At 41.1% G+C, this 12,430-nt stretch overlaps 1 protein-coding gene across 6 annotated transcripts in view; it reads right to left on the reverse strand.

Annotated features, from left to right (window-relative positions):
* LOC147336918 (protein NLRC3-like) overlaps positions 1 to 12,430 on the reverse strand; it is a 1,139,417-nt gene that overhangs the window by 196,359 nt on the left and 930,628 nt on the right. For 2 of the 6 annotated variants that reach the window (XM_086287122.1, XM_086287107.1), the window contains one exon: positions 4,918 to 5,091. In XM_086287122.1, coding sequence (XP_086143248.1) covers positions 4,918 to 5,091 — 174 coding nt within the window. Of the gene's footprint in view, positions 1 to 4,917; positions 5,092 to 5,267; positions 5,442 to 5,654; positions 5,829 to 7,022; positions 8,821 to 8,971; positions 9,177 to 11,167; positions 11,247 to 12,430 lie in introns of all 6 variants that reach the window. The other 4 variants (XM_086287109.1, XM_086287130.1, XM_086287121.1 and 1 more) reach the window with 4 other exon arrangements.

Consider the following 12,430-nt stretch of genomic DNA (forward strand, 5'->3'; position numbering starts at 1 on the left):
TCACCAAAGTCTAATTATTCCAGAGGGCAGTGTTGATACAACTAAAGTTATTTTTAAGCAAAGTTGAGTTTTTTATTGTCGCAGTACTTCATGTCTGAAGTATCACTTAAATGCATTACACGCTGTTGATGGCAGCAAACAAACCACCCAAACAAACAGAGGTGGGAGGCTTGGGCAGACTACGTAGGATCAGCTTGTGGGAGGAGTCAGGATAAAACCAAAGAAAGACAAGCTAACAAACACCACAGTGAAGTGAGTAGCTACAAACTGCAGGCCGATTAGTGTTGTTGAAGAAGTCGGTCTGAGGAACGTTCTTAGGATCAACAAATGACGGCATGTATGAGCCTCCCTCAAGACGCACCATCACAAGAAGAACACATGAGCTGTAGAAAAAGGAGAGACTATGAAAGCCACGGCGTTACAACGTGCACCAGCTGTTGGTCTCTCTGGAGACTACTGGGCGTGGCTGGGTAACCATGGTTACTTGGGAGTTACAGTACATGATATTAATGAAGAGTGGGAGCTGCGTTCTATAGCAAACAATTTGTTATGAGGTAATCAGCTGATCTTAGTTTAACCGGAAGCCCTTCACAATAATTGCAATGCCTTTATTTTGTACAACTACCATCAGTTCATCTGTACTGATGGTAACTTAAAGTCACACTAATGTCGTTTAGTTTCTATAGTTTATGTAGTGGAAGTATACTACAGTACCCTGATCACTGATAGGACAGATTTATGTAGATATACACCTTTGTGTTTAACATTACTGCATTATAGTACTGTGATCTTTGTCCTTATATATGGCTATATTAGCTATACTGATGTACGTACATATAACTGGATATGTAACTTATTTATTCATCTTATTTGTCATGTATTTGTATTGTGTACTTCCTTTTTGTAAGAAACCACACACATGATCACAGCCGCAAGAATCAATCAGTGAAAGAATAAAGTGTCTCAAACCAAACCTTAAGCTCTTTATTCCACATGCTGGGATCATTTGGCCTTCAGTGGTGTTCTGGCTGACACACCGGAGTGACCAGAGTGCTAAAGAGTGAATCGGACACACCAGTGTCATCGCTGATATCTCCACTACATTTAATCGTCCTTCAGCTTGTGGCTGCCGTTAGCTGGTCTGCTAGTTAGCTGATTTGCTATTTAGCCGGTGTGCTAGTTAGCTGGTGTGCTAGTTAGCCGGTTCGCTAGTCAGCTGTTGTGCTGACCAGCAAACCAGTAGGTTACAAGATGAGCTTGTCTGTCTGATGAGCCAGCTCTCTCTGTCTTGGTCATTTTGTCCTTGGGCAAAACCTAACCTACCACTACAACTGTAGCTTACCTCCACCAGTGTGTGAATGTGAGAGTGAATGAATACAGGGAGTGCAGAATTATTAGGCAAATGAGTATGTTGTCCACATCATCCTCTTCATGCATGTTGTCTTACTCCAAGCTGTATAGGCTCGAAAGCCTACTACCAATTAAGCATATTAGGTGATGTGCATCTCTGTAATGAGAAGGGGTGTGGTCTAATGACATCAACACCCTATATCAGGTGTGCATAATTATTAGGTAACGTCCTTTCCTTTGGCAAAATGGGTCAAAAGAAGGACTTGACAGGCTCAGAAAAGTCAAAAACAGTGAGATATCTTGCAGAGGGATGCAGCAGTCTCAAAATTGCAAAGCTTCTGAAGCGTGATCATCGAACAATCAAGCATTTCATTCAAAATAGTCAACAGGGTCGCAAGAAGCGTGTGGAAAAACCAAGGCGCAAAATAACTGCCCATGAACTGAGAAAAGTCAAGCGTGCAGCTGCCAAGATGCCACTTGCCACCAGTTTGGCCATATTTTGGAGCTGCAACATCACTGGAGTGCCCAAAAGCACAAGGTGTGCAATACTCAGAGACATGGCCAAGGTAAGAAAGGCTGAAAGACGACCACCACTGAACAAGACACACAAGCTGAAACGTCAAGACTGGGCCAAGAAATATCTCAAGACTGGTTTTTCTAAGGTTTTATGGACTGATGAAATGAGAGTGAGTCTTGATGGGCCAGATGGATGGGCCCGTGGCTGGATTGGTAAAGGGCAGAGAGCTCCAGTCCCACTCAGACGCCAGCAAGGTGGAGGTGGAGTACTGGTTTGGGCTGGTATCATCAAAGATGAGCTTGTGGGGCCTTTTCGGGTTGAGGATGGAGTCAAGCTCAACTCCCAGTCCTACTGCCAGTTTCTGGAAGACACCTTCTTCAAGCAGTGGTACAGGAAGAAGTCTGCATCCTTCAAGAAAAACATGATTTTCATGCAGGACAATGCTCCATCACACGCGTCCAAGTACTCCACAGCGTGGCTGGCAAGAAAGGGTATAAAAGAAGAAAAACTAATGACATGGCCACCTTGTTCACCTGATCTGAACCCCATTGAGAACCTGTGGTCCATCATCAAATGTGAGATTTACAAGGAGGGAAAACAGTACACCTCTCTGAACAGTGTCTGGGAGGCTGTGGTTGCTGCTGCACGCAATGTTGATGGTGAACAGATCAAAACACCGACAGAATCCATGGATGGCAGGCTTTTGAGTGTCCTTGCAAAGAAAGGTGGCTATATTGGTCGCTGATTTGTTTTTGTTTTGTTTTTGAATGTCAGAAATGTATATTTGTGAATGTGGAGATGTTATATTGGTTTCACTGGTAAAAATAAATAAATGAAATGGGTATATATTTGTTTTTTGTTAAGTTGCCTAATAATTCTGCACAGTAATAGTCACCTGCACACACAGATATCCCCCTAAAATAGCTCAAACTAAAAACAAACTAAAAACTACTTCCAAAAACATTCAGCTTTGATATTAATGAGTTTTTTGGGTTCATTGAGAACATGGTTGTTGTTCAATAATAAAATTATTCCTCAAAAATACAACTTGCCTAATAATTCTGCACAGTAATAGTCACCTGCACACACAGATATCCCCCTAAAATAGCTCAAACTAAAAACAAACTAAAAACTACTTCCAAAAACATTCAGCTTTGATATTAATGAGTTTTTTGGGTTCATTGAGAACATGGTTGTTGTTCAATAATAAAATTATTCCTCAAAAATACAACTTGCCTAATAATTCTGCACTCCCTGTAGTGGGATTGTAAAGGGTCTTTGAGGGTCTCGAAAAGCGCTATATAAATGCAATCCATTATTATTATTAAGAGCATCTTTAGGCCTGACTGTGCTCATCCTTCCTCCAACCTCTCCTTACCAAAGATAACAACTACATCAGTATTAGCTCAATAACAATTTCTGCAATTCAATTGTGGACATTCATTTTTAAACCTTGTGTAAAACGATAAAACCTCAAAGTCTGAGCATTATTCTTTGTGCAAACAGCTCTTGCAGGTTCCCCCGGACTTAGGTTATTTTTATTATTTAATTACTTTCCTTTAAGCAGCTGTTCAGGCTACTAAACTCATCCCAGAAATAACAAGTGACACCATTAATAGTAGAGGTGGGAATCACCATACAACTCGCGATACGATATTATCACAATACTTAACGCACGATACGATATTATTGCGATTTTTTAAAATATTTTGCGATATTTAAATTCTGCACATAAAGGTAAACTTTATCAATATTCATTTTATCTAATATCAAAGTCTCACACTCAGTCTTTCTCTCATTTCAGTCAGTTTTATTGTTGACAAACTGAACGGTTTGTATTACAGTCTAGTCCAACTTAACTGAATGCAACCATCTGGTACAATTATAGCTATTCTGAACTATGCAATTTATGAAAACTATGCAGCCCCTTCAGCAACTGAAGAATTTGAAAGTAAATTTAAAAAAATATATAATTTTACATTAAATAAAAAAGTTTCAAACTTAATTAAAATTAAACATGTCTTAAATTAAAATAAGTAAACTGTCATGTTTATTGCTGCCAAAAAAAAAGTTAAACACATTTGGACAGTGAAGGAATGTCAGGATTGTTGCTCAGAAAAAGGATCAACATGCTCTGAAGTCAACATGCTCTGACTCCAGAGCATGTTGACTTCAGAGAAAAAATTGTTTGTAACAAAATATCGATTTCTGCTGTCCCTGTATCGATACATTATTAGCAAACAAAATATCACGATACTACACAGTATCGATTTTTTCCCCCACCCCTAATTAATAGTGGAGCTAACTTTAACAGGTGAAACTGATTTGACCTATAAGGCTACTGCAGTTACTTCTTATCAGGTTTAGTAGGGAAGACATCTGGATGAGGTAGTTAGTAGTATGTAGTTAGTACCGGGCGACTCCCCTCCCCCACATCGGCACCAGAACCCTGTATTATCTACAGGGTAAGACTGCCTGTTTTATCAAACTATGGCCATTACTACTGTGATCATTTGCAGCCCAGTGTGCCGCTCTCTCTGCTGGGATGAACCACTGGAGCTCACCCAGCCATCCCTTTCTTTCTCTCAAGAAGAAGTGAAATAAATATATTTATTATGTTACGAGTCTAATATTCTTTAAATCAAACTGTAATGAATAAATCAAGCAAGAAGATTTGGTGGCTCCACGTGTTGTAGAAGAAAAGATAAACATCTCATTTTGAGAAATCAGCCTTTAAAATTAAGTACTGTGAATAAAAAACAAACAGCGAGCCAATCAGCAGTCGCCAATATCCTCCTAATTTCATTCACAAAGAAATCAAATATATATATTATGGGCCCAAAGGAGCCTAAATCTTTAAATTAGGCAGTACATGAAATATTTTTTTAAATAAACAGAGACATGACTATAACAACTTTTAGTAATTCAGAGTCCAATTATCCACTCAAATGTGAATAAAAGTTCACTTGACAGCTGTAAAAGTTACCTGTTTATACAATAATATAAATCACATTTCAAATGATCATCTGTGGAAAAGTTTGAATCCTGACCTGAGAGTTTCCACTGCACACTGTGAACTCTTTAGTCCAGCGGACAGAAGCTTCACTCCTGAATCCTGCAGGTCAGAGTTACTCAGGTCCAGCTCTCTCAGACTGGAGGACTGGGAGCTGAGGACTGAGCACAGAGCTTCACAGCTTCTCTCTGACAGGTTACAGCCACTCAGTCTGAAAAATAAAAGACAGTCTATACAACAAATACTAATGTAGAGTTTGTTAATACATTTCACAACATTAAATGTTGACTTTCTATTTTTAAAGGAAACATAAACATACTAAGATACAACATCATATGTATGAACTTTAATTAATAATTCTAAAAACTAAATGTTTTCTGATCTGACCTCAGAGTATTCAGTTTACAGTTTAAACGTTGTAGTCCAGCAGACAGAAGCTTCACTCCTGAATCCTGCAGCTTTCTGATACTCAGGTCCAGCTCTGTCAGACTAGAGGACTGCGAGCTGAGAACTGAGGACAGAGCTTCACAGTTTTCCTCTGAGAGTTCACAGATGTTAAGTCTGAAGATAAAAACATGAATAAAGATTGTTGTTAAAGTGTAATCAAGGTGCAATAGCTTATTGTCTTGTGCTGAGCAGGTTAGTAAAACTTCTGTTTAACTTTGAAATGAATAAAAATGCTATGAAACAAGGATAACTGGATAAAGACATAAACAAAAACAAACATCAAACACATAAACAAACAGAACTAAACATAATACAAATTGATCTGACCTCAGAACATTCAGTTTGGCATGTGGACTCTCCACTGCAGCAGACAGAAGCTTTACTGCTGAAGCCTTCAGGCTGTCGGTACTCAGGTCCAGCTCTCTCAGACTACAGGACTGGGAGCTGACCACTGACAACAAATTTTCACAGCCTTCCTCTGAGACGTTACAGCTGCTCAGTCTGTGAGAGAAAGGAAAAAAAACAAAAACAAAAAAAAACAAACAATATATGTGATCAAATTAAATTTGTTTATATGTTGAACCCTTTTTTTTTTTAATTTATTTAAACCTATGAGACTATGAGTGCTACCAGTCCAGTGCACATGATTGGTACCTTGATGGTACCTTGCTCAGGGGTACCACAAGGTAACTATTCGGTGGATTCGACCCCTGACCTTATGATCATGGGGCGACCACTCTGCCTACTGAGCTAATAATTCTGTGTACACTGTCATACAATATTAACTAAAACAATTATTTTAGAAAATTTTAGTAATTCAATAATCATGCTCATTACCTGTGTATTGTGAATAACACTTGATTTTAAACACTAGCTGTATAAAACTCTTCCTGTTAAAGGTGTGTATAAAGGAGATGAGCTGAAATGCAGACTTCATGGAGAATGTTTGCTGTCAGCATATATCAAAGACAAAGCAGAGATCCATCCAGTCTCTTCCACTAAGCCCACAGAGGGACAGACAACCACTCTCACTCACACCTGCATGAAGTTTAGATCACCAGGTAACCTAACTGCATGTCTGTGGACAGTGGGAAGAAACTGTAGAGGACCCAGAGTGAACCCACTGTAATTCTGTGATAACACTGGTTATGGAAGCCTTACAGTTACATATGGTTACTGACAAGAAACACGACCTTAGAGGCAATTTCAGTAATGAAGACCGAGTTTCTCCCTCCATACGGGATGAAAACATGACAGCACAGCAGAGATTTATATTTAAAAAGGGAGAGTGTGCACTGAAAGTGAGATACAAACTTGAACTTAAATTATGAACATCAGAAAAAGATGTAGGTGAAGTCTGGCAGGTGAAGTTTGTGCTTTAGAATAAAACAACCAAACTCCTGGAGTTGGAGACAAGTGAACAAGCTGAGGATAATAAACCTGTCAGAGGGGCTGAAGCATCAGAGCTCATGTTCTTATAGGCTGGGTCTGGATTGTCCTTTGATAAGAGTTACAGAACAAAGTGTGTTTTAGAAATGCTGGAGTGAAACATTAAAACTACCATATATTTACCGAGTGACTGATGATCATTTAATTTACTATTTTAAAAAAATGTTACAGTGCTCTTTGAACTCAGCATTTCTGATTTATTTCCCATGATTTTAACAATGAAGCGATGACAACATGTTTACTCACAGAGCTTTGTTGGAGGCTTTGACCACTGGCAGCATCCTCAGAAGAGCCTTCTCTGAAGCAGAGTATTTCTTGAAGTCAAACTCATCCAGATCTTCTTCTGATGACAGTAAGATGAAGGTCAGAGCTGAGCACTGAGCAGGAGACAGTTTACCTGTGGAGAGACTTCCTGAAGTCCTGTATTGTTGGATCTCCTCCACTAGAGAACGATCATTCAGTTCATTCAGACAGTGGATCAGATTGATGCTTTTCTCTGCAGACAGATTCTCACTGAGCTTCTCCTTGATGTACTGGACTGTTTCCTGATTGGTCAGTGAGCTACTTCCTGTCTGTGTCATCAGGGCTCGTAGGAGAGTCTGATTGGTCTGCAGGGAAAGACCCAGGAGGAAGCGGAGGAACAAGTCCAGGTGTCCATTTAGACTCTGTAAGGCCTTGTTCACAGCACTCTGGTAGAAGTGTTTCTCTGCAGAATCTCCTGTTTCAGACTTCTGGGATGTTGTTTGTTGTTGTTCCAGCAGATTGAGTCCAGAGTTGATGAAGGTCAGATGGACATGAAGAGCAGCCAGAAACTCCTGAACACTCAGATGGATGAAGCAGAACACCTTGTCCTGGTACAGTCCTCTCTCCTCTTTAAAGATCTGTGTGAACACTCCTGAGTACACTGAGGCTGCTCTGATATCGATGCCACACTCTGTCAGGTCTGATTCATAGAAGATCAGCTTTCCTTTCTGCAGCTGATCAAAAGCCAGTTTTCCCAGAGACTCCATCATCTTCCTGCTCTCAGGACTCCAGTGTGGATCTGTCTCAGCTCCTCCATCATACTTGACCTTCTTCACTTTGGCCTGAACCACCAGGAAGTGGATGTACATCTCAGTCAGGGTCTTGGGCAGCTGTCCTCCCTCTCTGGTTTCCAGCACATCCTCCAGAACTGTAGCAGTGATCCAGCAGAAGACTGGGATGTGGCACATGATGTGGAGGCTTCGTGATGTCTTGATGTGGGAGATGATCCTGCTGGCCTGCTCCTCATCTCTGAATCTCTTCCTGAAGTACTCCTCCTTCTGTGGGTCAGTGAACCCTCTGACCTCTGTCACCATGCCAACACAGTCAGGAGGGATCTGATTGGCTGCTGCAGGTCGTGTGGTTATCCAGAGGCGAGCAGAGGGAAGCAGTTTCCCCCTGATGAGGTTTATCAGCAGCACATCCACTGAGGTGGACTTTCTAGGGTCAGTTAGGATTGTAGTTTTGTGGAAGTCCAGAGGAAGTCGACACTCATCCAGACCATCAAAGATGAACACAACCTGGAAGTCTTCAAAGCTGCAGATTCCTGCTTCTTTGGTTTCAGTAAAGAAGTGATGAACAAGTCCCACCAAGCTGAACTTTTCCTCTTTCAGCACATTCAGCTCTCTGAAAGTGAATGGAAATATGAACTGGATGTCCTGGTTGGCTTTGTCTTCAGCCCAGTCCAGGCTGTATTTCTGTGTTAAGACTGTTTTCCCAATGCCAGCCACTCCCTTTGTCAGCACTGTTCTGATTGGTTCGTCTCTTCCTGGTGAGGCTTTAAAGATGTCTTCTTGTCTGATGGTTGTTTCTGGTCTGTCTGGTTTCCTGGATGCTGTTTCAATCTGTCTGACCTCATGTTCATCATTGACCTCTGCAGTCCCTCCCTCTGTGATGTAGAGCTCTGTGTAGATCTGATTCAGGAGGGTTGGGTTTCCTGCTTTAGCGATGCCCTCAAACACACACTGGAACAACTTCTTCAGCTTAGACTTAAGTTTACGATGACAAACAGCAGCTGGAAGTTCTGAATAATAATAATAAAAATACAACTTTAACAATCACATTTTACAAAATGCTGATGACAATTTCTGACCCACTGAGAAATGACTGAACACACTGGTGTCACAAGTGTCTCATTTATCCAGCAGCTTAAATCTTTAGATAAATCCTCTTACGTCTCTGCAGACGGTCAGCCAGCTCCTCCTGCTTCATTCTCCTCAGGAAGTCCACTGTGATCTTCACAAATGCCTCTCTGCTGTTTCTCCTCTGCTCATCATCCTCCCTCTGAAACTCCAAGCACTGGGGCTTATTTGGATTCAGAGCCTTCTGGATCTTCTTCAGCTCGTTCTTCACAAAAGTGATGATGTTGTCCTCCAGCAGCTGGAACAGAATATTTATGAATGACCCACCACTCTGAACCTCAGTATCCACAACATCCACTTCTTTACGATCAAGGGGCATATCATCCACGAACTCTTTACCAATTATAGGTTTGACTTTATCTGATTAACTGAGACTTTGTCCACAACTCCATGATCCCAAAACGTTGATGCTGTTCATATGAATGCAGCGATTTCAGTGGGAGAAACATTTCACTGGTGTTCAGAGCTGAACTACCAACAGGTTGATGATCAAAGCCAGAAACTTGGAGATGTTTCAGGTGACTGAGTTGATCGTACAGACAACTGGTCTTAAAGGTTCACTCTGTTTACACATACAGATCAGTATTTAAGGTTTGACTCTCATCATCCACTGGAGCACAAACTGGGCGTCATCAGGACACTACAACACAGAACAAACACCATCCCCACAGACACAGCAGCCAGCGAAGCAGAATAACTTCACATCAAGAAGGTCCTGAGTAAATGTGAACGCTGGTTTGAGGGCGGAGTCAAGGAGGCCATTTATGTGAAAAGGAAAGACCATCTCTGAATGGAGGAGGGGCCTAAGGGTACATTTTTCACCATCTTACAATGCTGTGATTGCAGCCATTCCCCAGCTCTCTGTGAACTGGACTCATGACCATTGATCAACAACCATTGATCAATGGTCCTGACAATATGCGTACCAATGATCAATGAACTGACCTCCCAGCCCATTGTTCCTTCAGTGGGCTGGTTTCAGTCATACAAATGTCCTGTTTATGAGATTGAAACCTGCAGTCAGCTGAGACTGAAGAAGTCACCTGATGATGATGAAACGTTTCTCCCACTGAAAACATCCAGATGAACAGAATCAAGCTTTCTGGGATTTACGTACCTGGATGATTGAGCATCAAGACACAACTCTGTGACTTTTCTCAGATGAATAAATCCTCTCCTCCAGCTTTGTTTACATCTACCAGCCCTGTGGCGCTGCCCAGGGAAATAATCTATGTGAGAGGTGGAAAGTCATACAGGTGTCTGCTCCTGCCTTCAGTTATTTTATCTACTGTGTGTCAACTGGCTGAACCTCCTCCAACTGTCTACTGTCTCCCTAAACTCAACAATGACTTAGTGATCTATCCATTCTCTGACCAAAGACATCCTGCTGCAGGAGGTTAACATAGCAGCCAATGATGATCCCACTCACTGTGAACAACACATTTGGACCTGATTTGCTGCTCTGGTTTACACGTGAACTTCCACTGCTGCTGTCACCAACTTGAGAGGCTCTACAGAAAAACTGGACTTGTCCATAAAAAGATGTATAAAAATCATAAACTACATTACAAGGACAGCATTGCTCAATCAACTCTAATTACTACTGACATGTTATCTCTTCTAACTAAGGTACAGACACTCAAACTTGCTGCTTTCAGTGAGAAGTCAAATGTCTGAATATGAGCTGGAAGCTGCTGAGAGTCCTCCTCCTTCCCGTGGGGTTTACTTTCTCTACTACTTTCACTATAAACACGCCCCTTTCATGCACCTGCAGAGGGCCACCAGCAGATGGAGCTGTCTTAAACAAATCCACTTGGATAGTTAGCTGTAGATGACTTTATCAGTATGATTGTAGGACTTTGAGTTATTCTTTAGATTTATTTAAACTCTTATATTGTGCACAAGTGTTGAGCGACCCATAATTTCTCTGTACTTTTCATAAGAGCAGCCAGACTTTCAGCTAGTTTTTGTTTTTTAAGAGCTCAAAGTTATTGAAGAAACAGTTATTCAGCTTCATCCCCACTGATCTCGACTACAAACTGTTTCACTTTGGTTTCTGTTTAAAGCCTCGATGTTTAAAACGTTTCCCTGTGATCACATTTGCACCGTCTGATTTCAAAGTTTGTTTCTTTTGGTCATTTAGTCCACAGAGTCCTTGGTGTTCTGAAAGGGACCTATAAATAAATGCATTATTATTAATAATAAAGTAGTTGTTGTACATGTACAGACCATAAATATGGAGTCCAGCTGTGTTTGATGCTGCTGGGCAGACTGACCACTGGGAACCTCTGAGCTCTGCTGCTCCACTCTGTGGAGGAACCATGAAGGATTAGATCAACACAGGATAAAGATCCAGGAGTTTCTGCTCAAATAACTTCATCTGAATCAAGTCTGTCAAGTTTTAGACTCTCAGATTCTGAAGATATATTTTCTGTTTTCTATGAACTTTCTTTCATCAGTGATGGAAGTGATGATGCTGCAGAAGCTCAGAGGAAACTTTGAGAAAACTGTGATGAACCATCAACTAATGCTCTCAGGAGGCCAAAGGTCCCTGAATGTAACTGTGCAGTAGATTCAACGAGTGTTTGAAACCTGACCACTTCCATATGTTTTCATTCTAACACAAGAAGTCCTTTTCTCATTGCTTTGATTTGAGTTTTCATTTGAGTTTTCCGAGTCTCGTATTTGGAGTCGAGTCTAATCAATGATCTGACAGAAGAACATTAAAAAGGATTTACCAGTGCTGTCAAAATTAACATGTAGGGTTAGGGTTAGGGGTTCATCTGTTATCATGATTAACATGATAAAAACCTTTAACACGACACATCTGGAGAGCAGAACGACTCAAAATCCCTGAAATGTTTCTATCAACGCACTTCGAGCAGTTTGTCCGAGTAGAGTTACCTTTGCACACGTGCAGATGTGCAGCACATCTGTTAGTGACGGCAGCTGAACCAATCAGCTCAATATGGAAGATGACAAACACACACTGACCTCTCGATGGAAAGTTTGAGTATTAAAAAAATAACAAGACGGACCAGCCGACCAACATGAAGGATTCTGCACATCGTGACAGAAGGAATTTTCTTTTCACCGAAGCACTTCCAGCTTAAAATATCACAACAATGCAAAGCACTGATGACACAACTGCCAAGTGGACAAACTGCAGACCTGTTAGTGTTGTTAATAACATAGTTTTGGTTCCTCGTGTCAAAGACTTGAAGAAGAGTGACAGAGTGTGTTAGACTGCTGCAGGATCAGTGCCACCTCCACAGACCTGTGAAGAAAATGATTGTTTGACAGATGGGCTCAGATTCAGGATCAGCTGAGGAGTTTGTGGCTGACAGAATCCTGCAGGTACAGAGCAGAGCCCATCATTAGCATGCAGGACTGTCCCTGGGGGGGTCGGCTCATTCAGGAGGTTAATCAATGTTTACATGTTCAATAAACATGTTAAGTGTGTAAATTTGCCCTTTTCTCTCGAGTCTGTTT

The sequence above is a fragment of the Aulonocara sp. 'chitande type north' Nkhata Bay genome, linkage group LG3 (assembly GCF_057382095.1).
Source record: "Aulonocara sp. 'chitande type north' Nkhata Bay isolate Kocher_YH1m ecotype deep benthic linkage group LG3, A_spYH_male_GT1.1, whole genome shotgun sequence".
In the NCBI taxonomy this organism is placed as follows: Eukaryota; Metazoa; Chordata; class Actinopteri; order Cichliformes; family Cichlidae; genus Aulonocara; species Aulonocara sp. 'chitande type north' Nkhata Bay.